This window comes from Aphidius gifuensis, linkage group LG5 (assembly GCF_014905175.1).
Source record: "Aphidius gifuensis isolate YNYX2018 linkage group LG5, ASM1490517v1, whole genome shotgun sequence".
In the NCBI taxonomy this organism is placed as follows: Eukaryota; Metazoa; Arthropoda; class Insecta; order Hymenoptera; family Braconidae; genus Aphidius; species Aphidius gifuensis.
The window spans coordinates 2,719,881-2,746,678 of record NC_057792.1 but is presented as its reverse complement, the minus strand read 5'-3'; the positions used below and the strand labels follow the sequence as shown (position 1 = coordinate 2,746,678).

At 23.0% G+C, this 26,798-nt stretch overlaps 1 protein-coding gene across 1 annotated transcript; it reads right to left on the bottom strand.

Moving 5' to 3' along the window:
* Positions 1-124: 124 nt before the first annotated feature.
* LOC122856183 (discoidin domain-containing receptor 2-like) lies at positions 125-26,798 on the bottom strand. The gene is given in 22 exon segments (XM_044157877.1): positions 125-1,362; positions 1,631-1,865; positions 2,020-2,220; positions 2,347-2,459; positions 2,778-2,900; positions 3,041-3,198; positions 3,286-3,494; positions 3,580-4,139; positions 4,203-4,513; positions 4,672-4,893; positions 4,896-5,143; positions 5,250-5,355; positions 5,739-5,761; positions 10,521-10,690; positions 10,811-10,911; positions 11,648-12,214; positions 12,420-12,627; positions 13,363-13,815; positions 14,913-15,144; positions 16,128-16,233; positions 16,435-16,640; positions 26,049-26,798. Coding segments are annotated over 21 exon segments (4,752 nt in total). The 5' UTR covers positions 16,505-16,640; positions 26,049-26,798; the 3' UTR covers positions 125-1,026.

The following is a 26,798-nucleotide window of genomic DNA, read 5'->3' as shown; positions in this document are numbered from 1 at the left end:
GCGCCACCGCATAGAAATAGAAATAATAGAATAAAAATAGATAAAAAAAATAACAAAATAATTAAACCAATTCCCGTTTTAATTTTCTAAATTTTTTTCTATAATAATTACAATAAAAAGACAATTTTTTTCATTGAAGAAACTTTATTGATTCATCGTTGTTGTTCATCTGAATAAATTTCAAATAAAATTGTCACATTGTTCATTTACATTTATATGGACATATTATATATCTATTTTCTTTTCTTTAAATTATTAAATTCAAACTTTTCCTCACTTATATAGTCGGAGTAATTAAAATTTTATTATTTCCTCATTTTTAATTGTTTAAATTTTCATTCATTGATCCCGGCTATCAATAATTTAATATAATTTATTTACAATAATAAAAAACTCTCATTTTTTTATTTATAATAACATACAATTGTTGCAATTGTTTTAAATAATAATAATCACGTTTAATTATAAATTAATTATTTAATTTATTAATTTTTTATACGATCCTCTATATTTTTATAAACCAAAGCAATTTTTTTATTTTCTCTTTCTTTTTTTTTTTTATCAATTGTCTTTGCAATAATTAATTGTACAATTACGAATATTGCTTCGTATTTAATTTGGCATTTAATAATACAATAATTATAAAATTAAAATGATATGTAAATAAATTTTTTTTATTTTATATATATATTATTATCAAACTTAACTTTTATTGCATGTGGATTTTTTTTTTTTTCGATTAAAAATTATTTTTCTTAATAAATTAATGATTTTCATCGGCAAAATAACAAAATAAAATTTAAATTATTCTTTTAATTAAATTAAAAATATTAATTATAGTAAATATATGTTTATCATAAATTTATTGCGATAATTTTTCATTTAGTTTTTCGTTTTTTAATAACACAATTAACACATTCGATTGTGATTGTTCATTTCGCTGATTCTATCGAACGATTTTTATTTTTATTCGTTTAAAAGATTGTTATTACTATGGAATTCGTTAGTTTATTATAGTTGCTTTTTTTAACAATTAATTGTTGGTGCATATCCCAGATTTTTTCGCTGTAAAAAAAGTGATATTTCACGAAATGTTGGTCTTGCATTTTCATCACGACGCCAACATTCGAGCATTAAATCATCGATATCTTTGCTTGATGTTTTTGGTTTTGGTAAATATTCAAATATTATTTTTTTATTGTTAATATCATTGCATCTTGTATTGTTTGGATGAAAACGATGTAAATTATCAATAACTTGTTCGTCTGATAAATTTTCATAGGGTATATGTCTGCCTAAATTTAATATTTCCCATAATGTCACTGCAAATGCCCAAACATCACTTTTTGTTGTATATTTTTTCTGGAAATTAATCACCATAAAAAAATCCGTTATTAATATTATAAATTGAATTAATTTTCAATTAAATTTTCGATAAATTTATAATTTTTGAAAGCTGATAAAATCATTGAATATTCATCTAAAAATATATGCTTTTACTTGATTTAAAAAATTAATTTATTTACATATTAAATAAATGACTAATTATTAATTAAATAGAAAATTAATTTGACAAGTGAAATGCTTGAAAGATAAATGTCATTGATTGAATAATATATTTTTAACTTACCAATAAAACACATTCCCAAGCCATCCAACGAACTGGAAGAAGTGCACCATCTTCAACTTTATAATAATCATTGGCATAGAGTTCGTTATCAGTGCCAAAATCTGATATTTTAATATGATAAGCTTTTCCAACTAGACAATTTCTCGTTGCTAAATCTCGATGTACAAAATTTAAATTTTCTAAATATCTCATACCAGATGCAATTTGTGCTGCCATATAAATTAAACAATTAAAACTGAAATAATAAAAATTAATTAAAGCTTTTTGTTTAAGAAATGGTTAGCTTAGCTTATAAACATGCAGTAAAAATTAAATATTAAATTCATTTTCAAATAGAAATATTTTTTTTTCTATTAAATATATTTATAGAATAATTTTCTATAAATTACCTGAGTGTTTTAACACCAATTGGCATTGAATGCGAGTCATCAATAGTGATATGTGATTTAAGAAATTGACAAAGATCACCATGCTCTAAATATTCCATCACAACACAATATGGTTCTTCACGACAACAAGCACCAAGTACTCTTGCAATATTAATATCTTCAAGTGCTGCTAGTATTCTCACATCACGTTGAAAATCTTGTCTAATAATAATAAAATCATAATTTAATCAATTAACAAATTCAACAACCAGAATTATTAATAAATATTTCATCTTCTTTTATTATTTTATAATTTGACCTAATTAATTTTTATTAAATTATATTTACTTTTCTTTTTCACTTGCTTCGGTTAATAAAAATTTAACAGCAACTAATCTTTTACCAAGAGTTGTCATTGATGTTCCATATTCTGGTATTCCTTCAGCTTCAGCAACATATATCTAAAAATATAAATCAATAGATTCATTGAAATTATAAAAAAAAATATTTAATTAAAAAATATATTTATTTTTTTTTTAGCTTCAAGTATCATTGATGCATCAAAAAAAAAATAAAGAAATAAAAAATTCTATGACATTCTAAAAATTCTCGAAACTCTTGAATTTTAATTATGAATTTTTTTTTTTTTTTTTCCATAATTATATATGAGTATTTTAAAATGAGAAAAAAAAAAAAAATTTAATAAATAAAACTCGTAGATGATATTCAGAATAAATCCAAGTGTTTATTGAAAATATAAATAAAAAAAATATTAATACCGTTCCAAAAGCTCCTTCAGCAAGTTTTGAAAGCATTCGTAGTCTATGTCGAGGAAAAAGAGGAACAGTTGATTGCTCCAAGCGTTTTTTTAATGCAGTAAGCACATCCTGTTGTGTTGGTGACTAAAAATAGCACATTATAATTATAAAGAAAATATAACAAAATCAATAGAATGTGTTGACATGGAAAGAAGAAAAAGAAAAAAAAGTATAAATAAATAAATAAAATTTACACTCGTTATATATTTTTTTTTAATGCTTACATTTTTATCATTGACTCGACTATTTTGTGATGAGCCTTTTGAAAATATACTTTCTTGATCACTTGCACTTGACATGGAACTTGATACAATATCATGAGTTGAATATGCACCAGTTTCACAATTTAATAATGGTACTGTTGTACTATTTAATTCAGGTACTATAAAGTTAAAAAAAATATATATAATTTGATGATATTTCTAGAAGACATTTAAAGAAGAGAGACAAGATTTTTTTGTTTACAAACCAGCTGAATAATTAATTGCATTTGATGACATGTTGTTAAACATCATATCTTTCATTTCCATGATTATTGTACTGTAACTGTAGTATGGAGCATGTTTTAATGCTTGATAAGGTTCTTGATAATCATCAAGTTTGACAATATCAACTGTACGATTGTCAACATCATGATTCATTGTTGAAGTATTCGTCACAGATCCACCTGCTGGATATCTATTCATTTTTTTTTTTTAAATAAAAAGAACCATTGTTTTGTAAGATAACAAAAAACTTGATATAAAATATTAATTTATCAAACCTTTCATCGTCTTCCAATGTAAATGCCATTAATGCAGCACCTTTCTCAACAGTTGCACATGTTGAACCAAGATGTGATGGTACTTTAACAGCCATTGGACTTGCAAAACATTTTCTTTGTCTATGACGTGTTACTATAAAAAATATTGATACACCAAGTAATAATATAAGTGCTGTTAATATACCAATAATAACAGCCATATATGTTGGATCATCTTTTTTAGCTGTAAATACTGGTATTTCATTGTTTAATTTTTTTATAAATTTTTTATCATCTGGTATATCATCAGTTTGTGATGGCAATTCAGTTGTTAATAAAAATTCTTCTGGTGTAAAATTACCATGTGCAATATCAGAATCAAATACAATTTCACTTAACATAATCCATTTTGATGAAAAATAAAGTTGAAGTTTTACAAATTTACCAATTCTATGATGAAGTTTTATTGTTATATTTCTTGATGATTCAAATATTTTATCTTCCATGTATGTATAAATAATTGGCTCACCAGTAAAATAATTACCACCAATACTAAATGATATTTCAACTTGTGAAAAAACCTAGCATTATATAAAAAAAATAATTAATATATTTTATTAATAAATAATAATAACTAAACTCACTTGAACATCACGACTAAATTGATTATTACAGTATAAATGTACAGCAGCAAATTCACGTATTTTATCAAATTCAAAATTAATTTCAATTGGTTTATTAAATCTTGTATCATTTTTCCATGCAATCCATCCTTGATTTTTTTCATTATCATAATAGCCCATTTTAAAATTATCTGGACCAATTTTACCATCAATTAATTGACCAAGACCATTTGTCAATTCACCATCCCAATATCCATCATATGTAACATCAAAAAATTCCCACTCATTTCCCCTTTTGTCTCCCTGGGGCATAGAATACGAGACAATACCATCTGAAATTTTTTATAAACATCATATTTTATTATTTTATTTTATTTCTTTTTAACCCTCAGTTTATTAAGGAAAATATATGATACCCAAATGTAGCATAAACATTTCTTTTTCTTTTTTTTTTTATTTTATTTGTTTTTGACAACCCTTGGGTACTTACCGATCCAATAACATCCATAAATTTCAACTCTCATACAGACTGTTCTTCTGTGATTGCTGTAGGGAAAAAAACGAATTTTACTTGCCCAAATTGGTGGATCTAATTCATTTTTACATTCCAAATATGTATTTGTATTTGCTTTGATAATCTAAAGAAAAAAAGGCATTGATTTTTTTCAAGTATTCTTAAATGATTTTTATTTTTATCATAAAAATCTGTTTGAAAAAAATAAAATTTTACCTCATTTCCTTTGATGTCACGATAACGCACCCATTTACCAAGTCGAGGACGCCAATATTCTAGTAGATATCCTTCAGCATATTCAACACCCATACCATTACCAAAACGACCCTGGGTATTTGTTGAAGTTATCAGATATACTGTATGTAAATCAATTTCCAACCATTCACGTGGTTCACTTGTTATTTGGGCTTTTGGACACCATGCACCACCATTATTTTCTGTTCTTAATCTATTTTTAATTTTTATTATTATTTTTTAAATATTATAATTGACATATTAATTATGATATTAATTTTAATGATGTCGTAAATTAAATTATAGAAATTAATTTATACCTTGCTTGACGTGGTCCAACATTTCCACTATCAAAGCTTGAACTTGCTGTAATATCTTCATCAGCAATTGCCCCAGATTCCATGCCCAACGGACCAATACATTGCGCTGTTAATAAATATTATTAATTTTCATTATAAAATAATATTAAAGCTAGCTTTTAATTATATTGAAATATTTTTTTTTTTATTTATTTTTAAATACTTTTTTTTTAAAATAAATAAATCTTGAAAATTTTTTTTTCCAACTTATCATTTTTTTATATATACAAATATTATCATATTTTTTTTATTTATTTATTTATCTATTTTCTTATCAATTGAAGATGAAAAATGTCGTTTTTTTTAAAAAAAAATAATAATTTTGAATATGTACATTTTGTATCTATTTTATTCAAATAAAATTTTATCAAATAAGGTAAATATAAAGTTTGAACCTTTTGCTGGTTAGATAAATAAAAAAATATATGTCAAATAAATAAATATACTTACAAAGATCTGTGCATTGTATTATACTGAAGATGTTGAGTAAACAGATAATAAAAATACCACCTGATATTTTCATGATAATTATTTTAAATCATTAGAAATTTTCACAAACATCTGTATGACAAAAACAACAATAGAAATTCAATGAAAAATTAATTAAATATTACATTTTTCATGATGATATTTAATTAATAAATAAATATTATTTTTTAATATTTACCTATAATTATATCCGGCATTTAATAAACAAATTCATGTCAATTAATAAACATGTAATTATTAATTAATTAATCAACTTGATGATTAATTTAACACCATAAGTTTATAAATAATTTGTATATTTATAAAATCAATATTTGTGTTTTAAAATTTAACACAATTATTGCGCACTATTTCATGCTAAACAAACAACACTTTTCTTCTTTTTTTTTTTTTCCTTTTTTTATTAATCAATATAGAGCTTGAATGATATTGAATATATATTAATATTAATAAATATTTATTTGAAATATTAGTAATAATAGTCATAGGTAAAATCAACTAAAAAAAGCAAAATCATTTATTATTATTTTGTTTCGGTAAATTAATTTCGATTCATTGTTGTTTCTTTTTTATTTCGAATTTTTTTTTTTGATGAATGAGGGTGAAATTGTGACTGATTGTTTGGGGTGGTTGTAGTTCAAAATGAGGGGTATTTTTGTTACGGACAGGTAACAAAAATATATTGCTCCAAAAAAAAAAAACTAATACAATCAATATGAAATTTGTTGATAAGAATGAATTAAATGCGCGGAGCTGCGAATGCTCGCGACACACTGAGGGTTGTTCCCAACATTGGCGTACAACCCTCTGCAACCCTCTATTCATGTACCTTGTACCAATACGCCCTCATGACCTGTGTGGCAACATGTTGTACTTGATAATAACAAGAAAACCACGATCAATCAACAGAATGGAAAAAAATTTATCCACTTGAATGATAATTAATATTTACAGTTGAAAGAAAAATTTAAAAAGATGAAAAATATATTTTTATTTTCTACCCTATTATGATGAATAGGTACTTGTCATTAGAATACGAAAAAAAAAATTAAAGTTATTCATTATTCACTTTGGATTTTGAATATTATATCTGGATAATATTTTTTTAAATATTCAACGAGATTAAAAATTTTTAACGTGAAAACAAAAATCAATATTTCTAAAGTAATAATAATTTTTTTATTGTTAATAAAACTTTTGTATATTATTTATGATATACGAGATGAAAATTTTCTTAAGCTTTTAATATGGATGCTTTGATAAATACTTGAAAATATTAAAATAAATATTTAAAAAATTGAAATAAATAAATAAATAAATAAACTAGATACATCCCTGGCACGAATAAACTCACTTAAATTATTTTTAAAAATATAATAATCCATAAAACAAGGTAATAATATTAAATTTATAATATCCAGTTGAAATTTTTTTTTTTTTTTTATCATTGATAATTTATAAACAAACATATTTATTTGTTAAAATTATTAAACCAAAGATAAAATTTATTTGTGACAATAAATCACATGACCAATTAAACATATTAATTTTTCAATTAAATTCATAGAAATAAAATTTTACCAACAAATACATTATGTATTATTAATAAATAAATCTGTTTTTCGTTTTTTTTTGTTTATAAAATTTGATTGCCAGACATAAAATCCTGTCAAGTTTATTTTAAAAAACGTGTGGTTTAAAATAATCAAGTACATTTTAAACTCTCGTCAATGACATGAATGAACTCTCAAAAATAATATACAAACTATCAACGAAATGTCATAAAATCAACTCCACTGAAGCATCATAATTTGGTTATATTTTTTTCTTTTAAATAACAACAACAATAACTATAATTAATTCTGTTCGATATTCAATATATAATTTATGTTACATTTATATACAAATGGTTAAAATTCATCTTTTTTTTTTTTCATTATTCGGTTATGCATAAATTACATTTGTTTATGTACATTAAAATAAATAACATATTCCTTAAAATAAAAATAAAAATTATCAATTAAAATATGATATAGACTGATGAAAAAAATAATAATAAACAATTAATATTACATTAATGATTGACTGGCTTGTTATTACTGTAACATAATTTTTCATGTTATTTTCTCCTTTTTCATTTTTAAATATACATTTATATGTGTGTGACTAAATTTATATGATGATAATGACAATTTGATAATTAACAATAACTCATTATTAATATTAATGTGAGTTATTAGTAAATATCGATTTTTGTTTTTTTTTTTTTTCATTTTTCATTGTTTTTTAATTTAAAACGTCCAGTAAAAAATGATTATTACTCATTTATGTTGGTTTATTTAAAAAATCCATTAAATAATACTCTAACAGTAATTGTATTGCTGGTTTTTTTATTTATTTTTTTTCTTTTTTCTAGATATTTTCTATATTTTTATATTTAACGCCATCGTAAAAATTATCTCTTTCAATATAAATTTTTTATTTTCATGTTCTCTCTTTATTATAACGAGCTGAAGCAAAGCAGTTTTTTTTTTTTTTTTTAATTATTATCTAAATTTGTAAAATTCACATAGAGAACAACATTAAGATTGCAGTTAACATATTTGCAAAAGCTTACAAGTGATAAAAAGCAATTAACGAAATTTTTATTTAATAATTTTAATTTTCAAAATTATTTATTTAAAAAATTAAAAATATTTAACAAAAATATTTTTAAAAATCGTGCAATTGTGTAAAAAAAATTAAATAAAAAATTAATAAACAGGTACGATTCCTTTTTTTTAAATTAATTTTATCTAATAATTTTTTAGTATCGAAATGAAGTTACTCTAATTTTAAATGATCTTATAATTTATTTAGAGATCTATCACTTGTAAGATTATTATTATTGATTACGTATCAAATTTCTGATCGTCTAGTACGCAGTTAGATAAATTGACTTATAAATTATTATATTTTTTTTTTATTTCTTCGTCATATTTATCATTCAAAATATCAGTTTTTTTTTTAAAATGTTTTTGATATTATTTAAAAACTAATTGTTGAATACGTGAAGCGAGAGAGTGACAGTCGTTAAATAATTTTATTATTGCAATGATAATTATTAACTACAGGTGGATAGTCGAAGGTACGAATTAATCTCAATTTTATATTTCATATAAAATCATTATTATCAATTAAAAAAAAAAATAATAATATTATTTATCAAAATAAACTCGAGACCAGTTAATCAACTTTCACTTAAAATACTGATTAATTATTTATTTCACAATAAATAATAACACCAATATTTTAATTGACAGTTGTAGAAATATAAATTTATGATTTTTTTTTATCAAATAGTTTATCATTTACTTGTTTTATTATATGATTTTTTTGTTAAATAAATATTAAAATTATTATCGACAAGTATAATCAAATGATAAAAACAAAAATATTATATTTTTTATGTTTAAATAACTTATCGCTGTTCTATTTTCGAAATCGTTGTAACTGTTTTGCCCCGCAATATATACTTCGATGAATCGAGTGTCAATAAACGACATTTTAATATTATTATTATTTTTTTATCACGTAAAAATTCGTTTATCATTTGCCCCCCACCCCCCTACAATTTGTATGTTATTATTTTTAAATACATTCCATTTTTTTTTCCACAATTTTTTACACTAGTAATTATTATTTTTCGTTTCCTTCAATTTTTTTTTTCTCTCGCTTTTTCGCTCTCTCTCTCTCTTCATTTTAACTATATCACAATTGTCGTCGGGTTTAAATACATGATATTTATTGTTGGTTTATCCCTGTATTGTCAATTCTCATAAAAATTATGTAATTTTTTTTTTATTTTTATCATTTTTTTAAATTTTTTTTGTCGGTTAATTAAAACATTTTCATATTTTTTTTTCCCCCTTTTTTACTCGTTGCGTTGAAGGCGATGTCGGTCTAGAAATAGAATAATAAATAACAGAGGATTTTTTTTTTTTTCTTTCTAAACTCATTTACACTTGATTAGTAATTTCTACCGTTGGTCATTTAGACTATATATGCATTTTATTTATTTTTATATAGTTTATGTTTTTTTTTTTTTTTCGTTTTTTAATTTTTGTTTTATAAATAAATGTTACATCTTTATAGCTAATATATATATATTTTTTTTTTGTCAATAATAACTGAGGTTAATGATAGAGAATACATTTTATAGATTATGTGCTTATTTTTGGTTCCAGGGAGCACAAGTTTTATATACATTTTATGTAAAGTTATGTTATATATGCCAAAACAAAGTATTTATTCACTTGCAATATAGTTTCAGTCTTATAGCGTATAGCAGTTTAATATCTGCTTCATTCTATATTTTTATTATTTTTTTTAAAATGATTTATTTTTGGGGCTTTTAATTATTTATATTTTTTATTCATACATAGTTATTTCGTTGTGCAAATTGAGGTTTCAAATATGTATTTTTTTTTTTATTATTCAGTTAAAGAAAAAACAAAAATCAATGAATTTATTACTGTTGTATTTGGGAATTACACATGTGTGCAAACATATATATTTAAAAATAATAATTGAAAGAAAAAAAATGTGATATTGTTTTTTTTTATTATTAAATAGAAATGTGATTTGATAGAGTGACTAAATAATATTTTTTATAGAAATATGACACTTATAATTTAAAAAAAAAAAAATGTTTTATTTATATTAAATATATATTTATTAAAATGTTTTCTAAAATGTTCTTACTATGCGTATCTTGTGTGCGCATGATCTCGACGTTTACTGCCTCGTCGTTCACGCTCTGTTATTAGCTGAGGACTTGGAGGATTTGAATGCGTTGCATTGTTGGGACCACGAATGGGTGGTATACTCATTGGTGGTGGTGGTGGCGGTGGAAAAAAACTCTGCAAGCATGCCTGAAAGCATATTCAAATTGACTTTCTCATACTTGACTATTTTTTTTTTTTTTTTTACTATTTTTCAAGACGATAAAGATTAGGAAAGCTTTTTTTATTTTTTTATTTTTTTTTTCTTACCTTTGCACTTCCTCTTGACGATGATGATTTTGAAAAAACACTTTCGTGCTCACTACTGGTACTTGGTACGGGCATTGGAACAGCATAGTCATAAGTAGGATCTTTAAAAAATAAAAATAAAAAAATTAATTACTCAAGTGGTTTTTTAAAAAATGGCCTACGTTTATTTTATGAAAATATTTTTATCAACTATAATTATTTATAAATAATGAATAGAAATTAATTTATTTCGAAAAACTTGAAAATTTCGAAATAAATATTTTTAAAGGTTAAAAAAATTTTTTATTTCTAAGCAATTAATTTATCAAAAAACATGTTAGATTATAGTTTATTGTCAATTAAATTTTTATTTATTTATCAAATTTTCGTTAGAATTTATTATTTATTATTTCGAAACACGATAAATTTTTTTTTTCTAACTTTCAATTGATTTTAATATACAAGCTAGGTATATATTTGAATTAATATTTAAGTCGTTAAGAAAAAAAGGAATTTATTTACTATAAAGACAAGAAAGACAAGAAAGACTTGATAGGATATCAAAGCTCATTGAACTTCATTGAAGTATCTATAGACATTATTGATTTTATAAATAATTTCCTTTCTTTATATTTTTTATAAAAGTAAATGACATGAAAATTAAGTAATTACACAAAAAGACTACAAGGGGATAAAAATTCTTTTGATTCTACAACAAATTTCCTTCAATTTCCGATTTGGGGTAACTTTAATTCACTCATGATAAAAATCTGTTTACAGTATAAAAAATATTCTCAGAAACATTTTATTGATAAAGGAAAAATAGTTTTTTGAATTATTTTTATTTTGAAAACTCACCTGAACATTCAATATGATCATGTAAATCTTTATTGTCAATAACAACAGTACTATATCCATAATAAGCAGCTTGTGATTGTTCACGATATTTATTATCATGAAATGGTTCTTGATATTCATCAAGTCTAACATCACCGAGTAAACGATCATTAAGATCTCTTGGTAATGTTGCAAATTTACCACCAGCATATCTATCATCATATTCATCAACTCTATATGTCATTAATGAATTATCTTTTTCAATACCAGTACCATAATTTGATTCTGTTGTTAAATGTTGATGATTATTACTTGTTATAACATTTTTATTATTAATTGTATTTGTAAATGCTTTTCTTTGTTCATTTTTTCTAATAATAAATGCTATTAATACACTTGATAATAATATAAATGCTGCTGAACAACCAATTACAACAGCAATATATGTTGGATCATCTTGTTTAACTGTTGACACGGGTATTTCAGCTTGATGTGATGTACTATCTTTTGATAAAGTACTCTGATTTTGTATAAATGTTGGATCTGTTGGGGGTGAATTTTCCGGTGTAAAGTTGCCATGCGCAATATCTACATGATAAGACAAGTAATTTTAGTTAATTTACAAAATTTTGTGTTATCTCATTTTCACTCTACTACTTCTTCTTCTTCTTCTTCTTTTTCTTTCTACTATTACTATTACTACTACTACTACTGCTATGTACTATTTCTTTTTTATTTTATTTTATTTTGTTGGTTAATTGAAATAAATTTAATTTTAATTACAATATCTTACCTGAATCAAATGTTATTTCACTTATAAGTAGCCATTTTGCTGCATAAGTAAAACGTAGCTTTATAAATTTACCAATACGATGGTGTAATTTTATTGATATATTGTGAGGTGTTTCAAATATTTTATCTTCCATGTATGCATAAATTATTGGATCACCAGTATAATATTTACCACCAATACTAAAAAGTATATCGACCTGGGAAAATACCTGAAACAAATTATAAAATAGATATTTTTAAATTGATTTTAAAAATTGATAAAAAATTTAATACAATTTATATATCACCAACAGAATAACCATTTTATATACATTTTGTATAAATGATATTTTTTTTTATTTTCTCTTATCGACAATTTTATAACAGCTCTCATAAACCATAAATAAATTTTACTTTTATTTTATTTTTTTATATTTTTCAATTTTCATTAAAAAAATATATATTATACTATATTATTTTTTATTGTTTTAAATTTTAAATTCTTCGTATATATAATAAATGGTTAATGACCTCTGTATTTAAACTTTTCAACACATAATAATTGCGACAATCTTGGTAAATTGAAAATAAAGTGGATCTCCCCCTTAAGCCATCGAAATACACACACAGGAAATAAAAAGATAAAAAAAAATAAAGAAACGAAAAATACTGAGAATCTAGTAGATGAAATAGTCGGTATATAAACCGCCTTTAAGACGTGACAGAATATAAGAAATAAAAGTAAAAAAAAAAAAAAAAAAGTTACATGCCTGGAGACTCAATGAGCTCATCAATAAGACCGAGGAAAAAAAAAAATAAATAAAAAGTTCCCTCCCAATCTAGAAAAAAATGTCTTTGTCGCTTTATTTGAAATTATCTACTCAATATGATCTTGCCCTCAAAAAAAAAAAGAAAAGAAAATAAACAAACAAACAATTAACAAGTTAAAAAATATAAATGATTACCTGAACATCTTTGGTGAATTGATTATTACAAAAAATATGTACGGCTGAAAATTCACGTACACGATCAAATTCAAATTTAATATCAAGTGGATGACCAACTCTTGTATCATTTTTCCATCCAATCCATCCTTGTCCACCACTATAAAATCCAGATTTATAATCTTCTGGACCAATTAAACCATCAGTTAATTGTCCAAGACCACGTCTTAATTCACCACCATCCCAATAGCCATCATATGATGCATCAAAAAATTCCCAAGTACTTTTTTTATCACCTTGTGGCATTTCATATGATACAATACCATCATTCCATTGACAGCCATATAATTCAACACGCATACAAACTGTTCTACGATGATAACTGTATGGCATAAAACGTATTTTACTTGCCCATATTGTTGGCTCTAGTTCATGTTTTGATTCAAGATATGTATTTGTATTTCCTTTAATTACCTATAAATTAAAAAAATATATATCAATATCAAGAAATAGACACATATTAAGTATACTGGAATTTTTATATAATTAAAATTGATTTATCGTTGACAATTATTTTAAATGAAAGGAAAAATTTTCAACTATTTGATATGGTGTCAATTTATTTAGTGACATTAAATCATGATATATTAATTGTCGGAAAAATATATAAGAGATATTTTTTTTTTTTCAAATAAATAATGAGAAATTTAAAAGACAGGTATGTGTGTAATTTTGATTGCATCTTTGATATTTTTTTTATGGTTTTTTTTTGAAGGTCAACCAGCTAAGAAAACCAGCTGAAATAACTGTACTTAATTATAGACCTTTAGGAAGAGCATGAAACAAGCTACCCAATGAGATTTTATAACGAGTTTTTACTTTTCATTCATTTCTATAAACTCTCAAGTGTGTTTCTTGTATAATTGAATATTTTTTTTTTTTCTTTAAATTTACTTGAAACTCATTCAAATGATTATTATCTTGAAAATAATATTTTTTAATTTTTTTTGGGGTTGTAATTTATCATTTTAATTATTATTTTTTTATTTGCTTAATTGGTGAAAGAAATCTTTACAATTTTTTTTCTCCTTTCTACAAGTATATTTGTAATAAATTTTTAATCAAAAAAATAAATATCTTGAAAATTTTAAGTGATAAATTAATTTACGAAAAATCAACTGTCAAAATTTTTTTAGATTATTTTAGGAAGAAATTAAAAATAATATGTTTATGTTAAAAATATATATACATTTTTTTTTTTTTTTTCGTACATTCATAATAAAACATAACTCATGAAAAAAAATTCTCAAGCTAAATTTATAATTTATATGTAAAACCATAAACAAAAAAAAAAAAAGAGAAAAATTATTCTATATTTATTTGGTAATTAAAATTTTTGTTTTTTTTTTTTTTTGCTGCTCATTAGTTTAATATGGTAAATTAACATTTATAATCAATTAAATTTTGGGTTATTGGTTATTTCAAGAAATAAATTAAAATAATATTGTTATAAAATTATAAAGTTATTTTTTTTTAATTAAAAAAATGAATAAAATAAAAATATGGCTTACTTCTTCACCATTAACGTCTCGATAACGAACCCACTTTCCAAGTTTTGGTCTCCAATATTCAAGAACATAAGCTTCGGCATATTCAACACCCTGACCATTGCCAAAACGACCCTGTGTACTAGTTGCTGTAATGACATGGACAGTATGTAAATCAATTTCAAGCCATTCATGGGGTTCAGTTGTAACTTGATTTTTTGGACACCATGCACCACCATTACGCTCTTGTTTAAGTCTGTAAATTTATTTAAATTATTTATTTATTTATTTGAATATTTAGTCAATCATCTATTTGATTATTTATTTATTTTTTTTTCATTCCATGTATATTTAATTTAATATTAAAAGTAACATCTTGAAATTCTAAAATAAAAATTGATGATAATTTATTGATTTGATTATATCTATTCGATTATTTATATATTAATATTTAATGTTGAAAAAAAAACTTGTTAGAATTTTAAAATTAAAAAATAGAAATTTTTAAAGCTCAAAAATATTATCTTCTTAATTAATACATGAAAATTTTCTAAATAAATAATTTAACAGTTTTCGATTATTTAAAAATATCAGTATTAAAATTACTAACTTTATACTATTTTTTTATCTACAAATAATTTTTTTTTTTCTTCTATTTAATCATTTTTTTTTTGTTCGTTTTACAAACAATAAAAAAGTTTTTAAATTTTTGTAATTGTTTGTTTTACATTTTGTCCATGAAATGTTTAAAATTAAATAAAACTAAACCACAAAAAAAAAATTTAAATAAACTCCCCTTGAAATTAATCCTCAATGGTTCAACAAACAAAAAAAAAAACTTATAGTCCAGCAAATTTGTAAGAGAAATAATAAGGGTTATTTGATATACTTATCATCATGAATATATCAACAATTAAAATTTATATTTTAATTTATTCAATACCCTCTCGAATAATATACATTTCAGCAGTTTTTTTTGTATTATTTTGCACTTCAGTGATTTTTAATTTAATCAATAACTGAAGTTGTTACAGTAGGTCAAATATTCATCGGGTTCACTGGACCGAAATTCATAAATACAAGGGGTTTAAAAATGAAAAAAAAACCATCTATAGATACACATGAGTATCAAATTATAATTAGTAAAATAACATATACATATTTTTTTTTTAATTAACAATCAACATTTAAAAATAAATTTTCAAAAATAAAAATAACAAAAAAAAAAAAGAAATATACCTCGCATGATGAGGTCCAACATTTCCACTGTCAAAACTCGAACTAGCAGTAATATCAGAATCCGGTATTATTCCAGCTTCCATTCCCAGAGGACCGATACATTGTGCTAAAATTAGAAAAAATAAAAAAAAAAAATAGAAACGTTAGAAAAAAAAGGAAACATGAAAAAGGGGTAAATTAAAAAATTAAATATTACACTTGTGCATAGTAAATGAGTTAAGGGGAACATAAAAAATTGTTAAGAAAGAAAAAAAAAAAAAATTAAAAGTATCCGGAAAAAGTGATAATTAGACATTTAACAACATACATATGTCTATGGCACTTCCATAGTGCGAGTTGAATATCAACTGAAGTAACAACGCCCAAAGATAATTCATTACGACAGTTTTTTTATTTTATTTTATTTTTTTTTTTTGAAAATAAATGTCGACCGGTTTCTCTTGACTTTACTTTCTTCAATGTACGATGACTATTTGGTTCTCATCGTAGCATCTGTCGTCGCATTGAATAAATCTGAAACATATAAAAAATATAAATTAAAATTTAAAATAATATAAATGATAATTTTTTTTTTTTAAATTTAATTAACAAGAAGTTTTAATTTACGTGAATATTAAAACGTTTATGTCTATATTTTCTTTAAAAAAAAAATAAGTTGAAAAAAAAAATGAAAATATTATGGCGTCTAAATGTCTACCCAATTAGTCCTTTTTTGCGTAGGCTTATGAAAATACCAGCTTGGGAATTTAAAAAAAAAAGTCAACTTAATTCTAACTCATGCAAAGGTAAAAAATTTATAAAATGTAGACATTTTTTTGTATTTATTTTATATTTTAAATATTATTTTTTTAAAAAAAGTATAATAATGAAAAAAATGTACTGTTTAATTTTATTTACTTGGATAAAGATAAGAATAATTTAAAAAAATTATATTTTTAAATGGATAAAAGAATGATAATACTGTGGCACTTGTTTGTCTAACCAACATGTACTCACACTGGTGGTTCAAAGCTCATGATAATGGACAAAGAACGACATTCACGTTGGCAGCCATTACGCATCATTACCGAGATTACGATCAGACTTTTGTTGAGTCAACGAAATTGAAATAAGGCCCCCATCAAGATGAATTTACACAGAGAATATATAACTCAAAAAAAAAATATTTGAAACAAAAAAAATCATATATACATTCTGCATAAAATTTTTATAAAAATTTTTTAAACTCTCTTAAAATATACATTCATTTATTTTCATTTTTTTTTTTTTTCAAAATATTTATGACTCGATTTCCTGACAGAATATTTATATTCATATATAAAAAAAAAAATTCTATTAAATTTACGCATCATGCTGTAGAGATTGCTCTGCCTTTAATATATTTTTTTTTCATTTTATACATATTTATATTTATTTTTTTTGACTCTGTTGTATAGAAGATAACAGTTTCCATATACAGACCATAAACCCACCCAGTAATACACACTTTATCAGACTCGATCGATTCGCAAGATTGTCACGTAATCCATACATATATACACAGTGCATTGAATCCCAAACAACATGATATACCATGTCTGAAATATTTCAAATATTTCATATATCCCTCTTTATTTTATCATCATTATATTTTTTTTTTTTTTTCATTCATTCATTTTGACAATATTAAATCCATACGTTATTCGAGTAATGACGGTAATAAAACCTTGTTTTAAGCTTTATAATAATATCATAATCATAATAATAATAATAAATAATAATAATGTTGATAATAATGATATAGAATAATAAGATAAATCCATGCTGGATTACTATTCTGAATATGCCACCTGGTGCGTACAAGAGTGAGTGAGATAATATTTAAAAATGAAAAAAAGTACAAAGAGAGATTGAGAGATATTTGAGGTATACATTTATAATTTTATCATTGTGGTTTTTTTATTTTTTTTATGGGTTTTGTAATGTATTATATTTGTGTATATATTATTAATATATATGTGTGTGTTTTTCGTTGTTTCTATTTCAACAGATGAGAGGATAGTGGTTGGGTTTGTTGGTTGGTTGGACCCATGGGTTTTTCGTATACCAAGTTCGCTGTTGTCATTAGGGAATGGGTTATTTTATGTACATATAAACTCGAAAATAACTATATATTTTATACTTAGCTCTTTGTGGGAAAATAAAATAATATAAAAATAGTTATTTCTCATCGTAAAACATATTTTTCAAGACACAGCAAAAAATATTTAGAACAATTTTTTTTTTTTTTTTATTTTATTTACTTTGACAATTTATATATATTGTGGGATTCTTTTGAAAGTTTTTTTTTTTTACTTTTATTGAGGATCAAAAGTTTGGTGAATTATTGCCAAACAATAGGTAATAAGTTTTAAATTTTTGTTTAAAAAAAATAAATTAGATATATAGAAGTTTTGGGAAAGAAATTTTTTATTTTTTTATTTTGAATGGTGTTTGTTGGATAAAGTTTGTGTTATTGTTTATTGGTTGTTTAATTTATTTTTAATTAATAAAGTTTATTCGATTTGAAAATAATTTATAAATTTTATAGTTTATTTTTTTGTTTTTAATATTAATTGGTCGAGTGATTATTATGATTAATAAATAAAGAAAATTATTAAATTATTTTGTATATATTTTTGTTCATTTGCTAATTGAAGTAATTCATTTTTGAAATTTTTATAATTTGAAAATTAATATACTAATTTTATCCCTCAAGAATAAAATATAATATAATTTATTATTTTTAAATTTATTATTATAAAAAATATAAATTTCACAAACAATGAATAATTTTTCATTTAAATTCTTGCCAAGTATTATCTACATGCAATAAATTAAATACAATAAATCAATAAAAAATTAAAAACTAATAATAAAACTCTCAAACAAAGTGGAAAACTCGTAGTTCATTAAGCAGAAAAAAAATAGTTCAACCTTATATATTAACGTAGAGAAAAAAAAAAAAAATTCCAATATCGTTTAAATTTTTTTTCTCTCCAATTCTAAAACAGATGGTATTTTTTTTTTTTTTTTTTTTCAAGTAGACAGTTGGCTAACGTAAGTGCTTACACTACATACAAAAATTCTCATGTTTTACCATAAAAAAAAAAAAAATGAAAATAAATACTGAAAGTAATACCCAATGTCCAATGCTTCATATAACAATAGAAATTTATCAAAAGTAATGGTTGAAACGTCAAGGCAAATATAACCTCAGAAAATGTAAATAGTCACAGACTGCCAATCAGTCTGATTGAACCCATACTCTTGAATTTTTTTATTCGTCGTTCTACTCATCTGTCATTCATTCATTCATACAAAATAATAATAATGCTGCAAAAAAATAGAAAAATATTAACCCCATCCTTTTTAAAAATTCATACGCTTTTAGTTGGATCTATTGTTTAACATTATTTCTCCATTACTTCATCATTCTTGCAAATATATACACTGCATCCACAAACCAATAAAATCAACATCAATTTCAAGTACATAAAAATAAATACAAAAAAAAACACAGATGAACATAATACTTGTTTGTATAATTTTTTGTTGAAAATATTTCGTTGGATTTTTCCAGCTTATTTTTTCCGGAGTTGTAAAATTTATTTTTCCTCTTGGCTCTTCTTTACAGCAAGTCAAATTTTGGTTTAAAAAAAAAAACCATTAAATTCTATCTTGGTGAAAATTTATCTCTGGTTTTCTTTAGTCTGTATATTTTTTAAAATTTTTTTACTCCAAAATCGACTCATCGAAATGCTTGAATATATTTAAAATTTTAATTGGGCACGTGATACTATTTAACACCCATTCATTTTTCGTCAAAATCATAAAATAATATATTATGTAAGGTATATAATTTGTAAAAAAAAAAAGAAAGAATAAATAATTTTTTTATGACTAATTTGAAACAAGTAACTTGGCAAAATATTGTTAATGTTCTTTTGGGTTATTTTTCTTTTTGCAAATTTAAATTTTATTTATTTCTAAAAGGGTTATATATTGTAAACAATTTTTGCTCATTTATTATATGATTTATTAACTTTAGAGTCATTAAGTAAAAGTGACATGAGTATACGTTGTAGTCACGTTTCAAGTCACACCAATTAACGAAAAATATTTTAGCAAGATATTTTGTATATATACATATGCAGGTGCATTTATATTCTCCGTATTTTACCAATTTTCTCATTTACCATCTGTTCATTCTCGTTTCACAAATACTCTTGTTTAAATTTATTTTTTTTTTTTATATTTATTTTATTTCATTTATACAAGACTGTTTTATATTTCTCTTGGAAAATTTTATTTGTAATTTTTTTTTGTGTATGTGTTAGATTGTAAAATAGTAGCGATTTAATTTTCTTGGTTGTTGTTGCATTTAGTTTATAAGTAAGTGAATGATAAAAAAAAAAAAGCAGTAAAAACATAAATTTACAGTTTATTTATTTATTTTATTTATTTTAATTTTTTTTTTCTACTTCCACTTTCCGGCACAACAAACGAGATATAGTAGTTATATTTAGATTAGTTCTCGTCACTCTTCTCATTGCTCTTGTCCGCCCACACCATATGAAAATCCACCACCCATTCATCCCACCCCATATTTTTATTTTCATTTTTACAACCAAAAATTGCCACTCTTTCTAATTTTTTAAACTCATTTTTTTTTATTTATTTTTCGCTCTTAAATATTTTTCTTTTTTGCATTTATCTTTTTCTTTTTTTTTTTTACTTTTTTTGCTATATACTTTAAGTGGTACTACATGTGTAATAAATTATTTTAATACATCAAATAATATAATTTACAAATGTTTATTTTTAAATATCTTTCTTAACTTGGATTATTTCTTTGAGGTGAGATATCACTAAAGCTATTATTGAGATAGCAAAAAATAAACATCAAATAATAATTCTAAATTTATAATTCATAAATAAATGTTGTTGTTTTTTTTTAATTAAATATTATGATGATCTTAAAATAATTATTATATCTTGTTTTAGAATATTTAGCTTTATTTTTTTCTTTATTTTAAAATAGAGTTATAAAATTTTTTAATTACTAATTAATTTATTATAATAACTCAAATATTTTATGGGTTTATTCTTTTTTTTTTTTTGACAGAATAATTTCTTTTATAAATTCTTTATAATTGAATTTTTATTTCTCAAACATTCTCAGTTGTCAGCAGAAAAAAATTTAAATTATTTTCCATGTGTTTAGAAAATTGTTTCAGGCTATTCAAAAGCAATCTGTTACTTTTTTTTAACAACCCTTTATTTTCAGCTGATGCATAAATTTTTTTTTCTATTACAAAGGAGTAACAAAAAAAAATAATGTAGTCATCATCAATAGCTAAATCGATTCTAAATAGCCTTAACCGAATTTTTACCATAAAAAAAAATACCATTATATTTTTTTTTCTATCTAATAGATTCTCGTTAATGTCATGTTGATCAAAAACTTGGAAAATTTATTCTCAATCGATGAAAAAAAAAAATAAAATTCTTCACATTGATTTAAAAAAATTTCAATTTATATATATATGAACTAATCAATATAAGCCTGCAGACATTTCAAACTGCAACGAGTATTTAATTTTTAAAAATAGAAAAAAAATTATCATTAAAATAATTAATGTTAGCTCTTTTTTTTATATTAAATATTAATTATACTTGAAAAAGTTTTCTTTTAGCCATTATATATTGACAAAAGAAATAATTTTTTTTCTTTATAATTTCTATTGTTTAAAAACAATACTCTTTTTATACATCCCTGCACAAATAAAATAAAAAAAAATATATACATTTATCCAAGTTATTCATTTCCATAATTATTATGAATATTTTTTTAACTATAAAATCTCATATATTCAATATACATATTTTTTTTTTCATTTATCATTTGAATATATTAATAAGAAAAACACTTAAAATCTCATGAATGAATTGTCAAAGTTTTTCCATTGTATAATCAAAACAATGCACATCATTTTGACGTTTAAAATAATAATAATAAAATTTATATATAATAAGACTGATATTTTAGATTGTGATAGTAATTAATATCATCTCATTGAATATTATAATAGCGATACTTTTATAATATTAAACAAAATAAAAATAATTAATCATACATAAGAAAATAGACTAAATATATATACAAAATTTTAAATATATATAATATACACCTGACAGCACAAAAATAAATAATAAAAAAAATATATTTACAAATTGATATAGACGAGACAGAAACGTGCCCAAAGGCAATATGAGCATCTATAGATGTGGATAAATATCTGCATAATCCAATATCGTTTGTTAGGTAGTCCTTACTTAAATATATATATATATACTTAATATAAATATTCCAATACACGTATATATCCCCAGTGCCAAAAACCTCCCCAATGGCCCTTGTATATGTATTTTTATTGCGTCTACGGGGAAATCTCTCTCTAGTCCCTTTTAAATCCCCTTCTTTTCCCCATGTATTTCTCTCCCTCACCTCATCCACCCACTCGGCCCTAAAATACACCCCTTGTAGTACCACCTCTTACCCTGTTGATACAACCACCACCACCCCCCTTCATTTTATTACTGCCACCATCATACAAACTCGGCATATATGCATCGATATATATATATAACCATCTGGTAGCCAAAACCAACTTGTTTCGTTGGCTCGTAAATCGAGTTGACATTAACCGTATAGAGATACACACACGGAAACAAGTAACATCAGGAGGATTTTGTCACATGTAGCCACCGGAATTGGACATAAATTATGATGGTTTTTTTTTATGTTATAGACAGGCATCAATATAAAAAAAAAACAAGTAATATTATATATAAAAAATTGTGGGATTGAAAAAATGAAAATAATTCAAGTCATTTTATTATCACTATACTAGTCTGCTATACTACCCTCTATGTTGGTTGGTTATTTATTTTTTTGAAATTTATAAAGGGAGACACTGCAAAACATAACTAAATAGCTATTTTATTTTACGGGTGAATAATTATTTTAACTTTTTTTTTGTATACATGAGTCAAGCTGTTTTTTTATTTTGTGAAATTTAATTTGAATAATTTAATTATATATATTTTTTATTGAATTAATTTTTATATATAATTTTTGTTTTATTTTTTTTCGAATTAGCAAAGCTCAGAGATAATCGAAAAAAAAATAGGATGTTTTTAAGCAAATCAAAGAAGGGTAAATTCAAGTGAATTAAAAAAATTTCGAAACTGAATTACTCGAATTTTTCAATTCATTCCATCGATTTGCAAAATAATCTAATAATAAATTGAAGAAAATACAAAAAATATTATTTTAAAATTTATAAAAACAATAATTTTATTTATTTAAAATAAAAAAAAACTAATAATAAATCTAAATGATTAACGAAAAAATAAATGCGTTTATATAAAAAACTTTTTCTTGACTGCACCTCTGTAATGATCGTCCACAGTAAATTAAAAAAAAAAAAAATGAAGAATACCCGCACCGGATGTCTAATCATCACGCCGGTTATCGGATATGTTAACTCTTTTATTTTTTATATATTTATTTCATTATTATTCTCTTTGTTTTCTTTAGCGTCTTTCATGTCTTTTTTTTTTTCGCTGTTTTTTTTTTTCATTTTTTTCTCGTCATTTTACGTTTTCACTTAATGCGACGACGACCTCACACACTACTGAACTGTATTTCCAGTAATTTCGTCGGCACATGTAAATTATAATTTATATTTTTTATTTTATTTGCAATGTTTAAGTTACCATAGATGACTGTATTTACAATATCCCCTTGGATATATATATAAATACATGAATACAGTCAACATACAGACAAAATTAATATACATATGTACAAATACGAGTGCAGATAATAATTCCATGGTGTCATATACACTTTACCCCTCTTTTTCTATTCTAGGTATACATAGTGTATATATTCACTCATAGATTTCATCAACACATCCGCACGCAGGTCGAAGCACGTGATTCGCATTATATTATTTTCAATGTTTCACTATACTGTATAGCCACATTCAATCTACCTAATATACACCCCTCTTTCCCCCTTTTTTTTAGCCTTTTCCCTTACTCACCCTTATGACTCTCTCTCTCTTCATCGCGAAATTCGATTTATCATCTTAATACCCTATCATCATAACCATCTCTCCCTTTTGCCTGCTGCAACTTACTTTTTTTCATGTAAAAAAAATTCCTAAACATATTTAATAAAATTTGAAAATTATTTACTAAACGTATGTTATTAATTTTATTTTTTTGAATTTATTATAATAGAGATTTATATATTAAATTATTATGATGGATTAGCTATATTTTTATTTATTTTAGATGAGTTATGCTTGAGGGTATTTTAGATAAAGAAAATTAAATATTTACTCTTTTTTTTTTTTTTTTCAAATATTATTATTTTTTTAATCCTGAAATAATAAGTGAAATATATTTTCATTTTATATTTCTTTATATACCTTTTTAAAACAGTGATATTATATTTTTCTTTTTTGTTATCTTAATTATCTATGTAATATTTGAAATTAATTTAAAAAAAAGAAAACAGATAAATTATTTTAATTTTTTTATGGTTTCTTATCAAAAAGTAAAATAAACATAATAAAAGAGCTCATGTTAAATCGTGTTAATCGTTTTGTTGAGAATAAAAAAATCAAAAAAAAAAAACGAGCCTCTTCATAAAATTAATCTAAACTGGTTTTTAAAATTACTATAGCCTATCTTAAAAACCAGACAGGTGTTAAAATTTTAACCGGAGGCCCTTTATTCATTTTCAATATACCAAAAAATATTATACTTATTATATATTTGATGGTTGTATTATTTGTACCTCTATCGAATGGTTATATATTATTTTATTTATTTAAAAAAAAAAGAGAAAAGGAAGTACATAAAAGAAATAAAATAAAAAAAATACTCAAACATATATATGATCAAACAAAAAAAATATAAACGCATGCGCCAGAATGTGCTTATTAATTTTAATCGTTTTCTCTGCGGGTGTTTTTAGAAGGTAAAATATATGGGTTTCATATATATACGCATACATATTAATTTTTAATTTAAAAAATATGTATTTATTTTTTTTACAAATAATTTTTAGGGAATAGAATAGAGTAGAATTTCAACGCTTGATAATTTCGATGAACATGTATATATCGGTATTCGATAGTGACCCAATGTTCGAAACAAGCTGTGGATATATAGTTTCGACTAAAGTCATCAGTCTGAAACACGCGATATCGACCTGTTACTAAAGCCGCCACTATCAAGTCGATATTTGAAGCAAGACTGAATGCTCAAAAGCACCACCACCATCATCATCATCACCAATACCACCAGCAGAGTATATAACACCAACTCAATCACAGTTCATACAAATATTTTCTTTTTTTCTTTTTAAATATGTTCTTTAGCTATGTAACTCTATATCTAATTCATTAAAAAAAATAATAATATAGCTATATAAATTATAATAATGAAGTTTAATTATTTATACAAAGGACCAAGAGTTTTAAGAGAGATTGCTTTGAGTGGTTGACAAAATTTTATGCTATACATAATTCAATCAAGCCCTTCAACCCTAAAAAGATTGTCCTTTTTATTCTATTCTTATATATTTATTTTTATTTTTTTTTTTTCAATTTAAAAGGACAAAGAATACAAGAGATTCAAAAGATCATATGAATATAAAAAAATAAAGGGATATTTTTATTATTTATTTATTATTATTAAAAATAGTATTATTTTTTTTTTCGACAGTTTTAATAGGACAAGTTGAAGCTTTATATACAAGTTAATATTTTATCATATTTAAATCAAAAGTAATAAAGAATTTGAAACATTTCAATTTACCTGACAGATCGAATACAGATATCCAACATTAAAATAATAATAATTATAATAAACGCACACGCTTTGATCAATAAAAAAATATTATAAATTTCTTTAATTAATAAGTTCACTTCCACTTTGGGTATTCACAAAATCAAAAATAATTTTTATAAAATACTAATAAGTCACTACATAAATATTATAAATCGATACACAAAAAAATAAAAAAAACTTCACCCAAAAAAAAGAGTAAAAAAAAAAAAAAGCTCTCTGTATTACTGTAGTATATAATTTTAGCCACAATTTAAATAATATAAATTATAAAAATAATAAATAATACTATTTAATCATTAATAAAATTTATCACCCACTTCACAAGTGTCCATTTCCGTTGGTCAGTTAATAATGTTTATTTTAAAATAAATCAACATATTATTCAATTAATATATTTGTTAATATTAAAAAAAAAAAATATATATAAATTTATTATCATAATTATATATTTTTTTAAAAAAACAAATAAAAAAATTAATTATTTATATTTAAAATTCTTTTGTTTGTGATGTATTAAATCAATGATCACTGATAGAAATGAAATTTACCGAAAAAATTGCAAAACCAATAGCTGTTATTAAAAAGTTAATAATTTTTTTTTCAATTAAAAATTTATATATAAATTTATTTATTAATTTTTTTTGTTATTTGTATGTATTTTTTGGTAGTAAAAAAATTTTTGAAACATTAGTCTGTCGTGACCGCGGCGCGGCACAA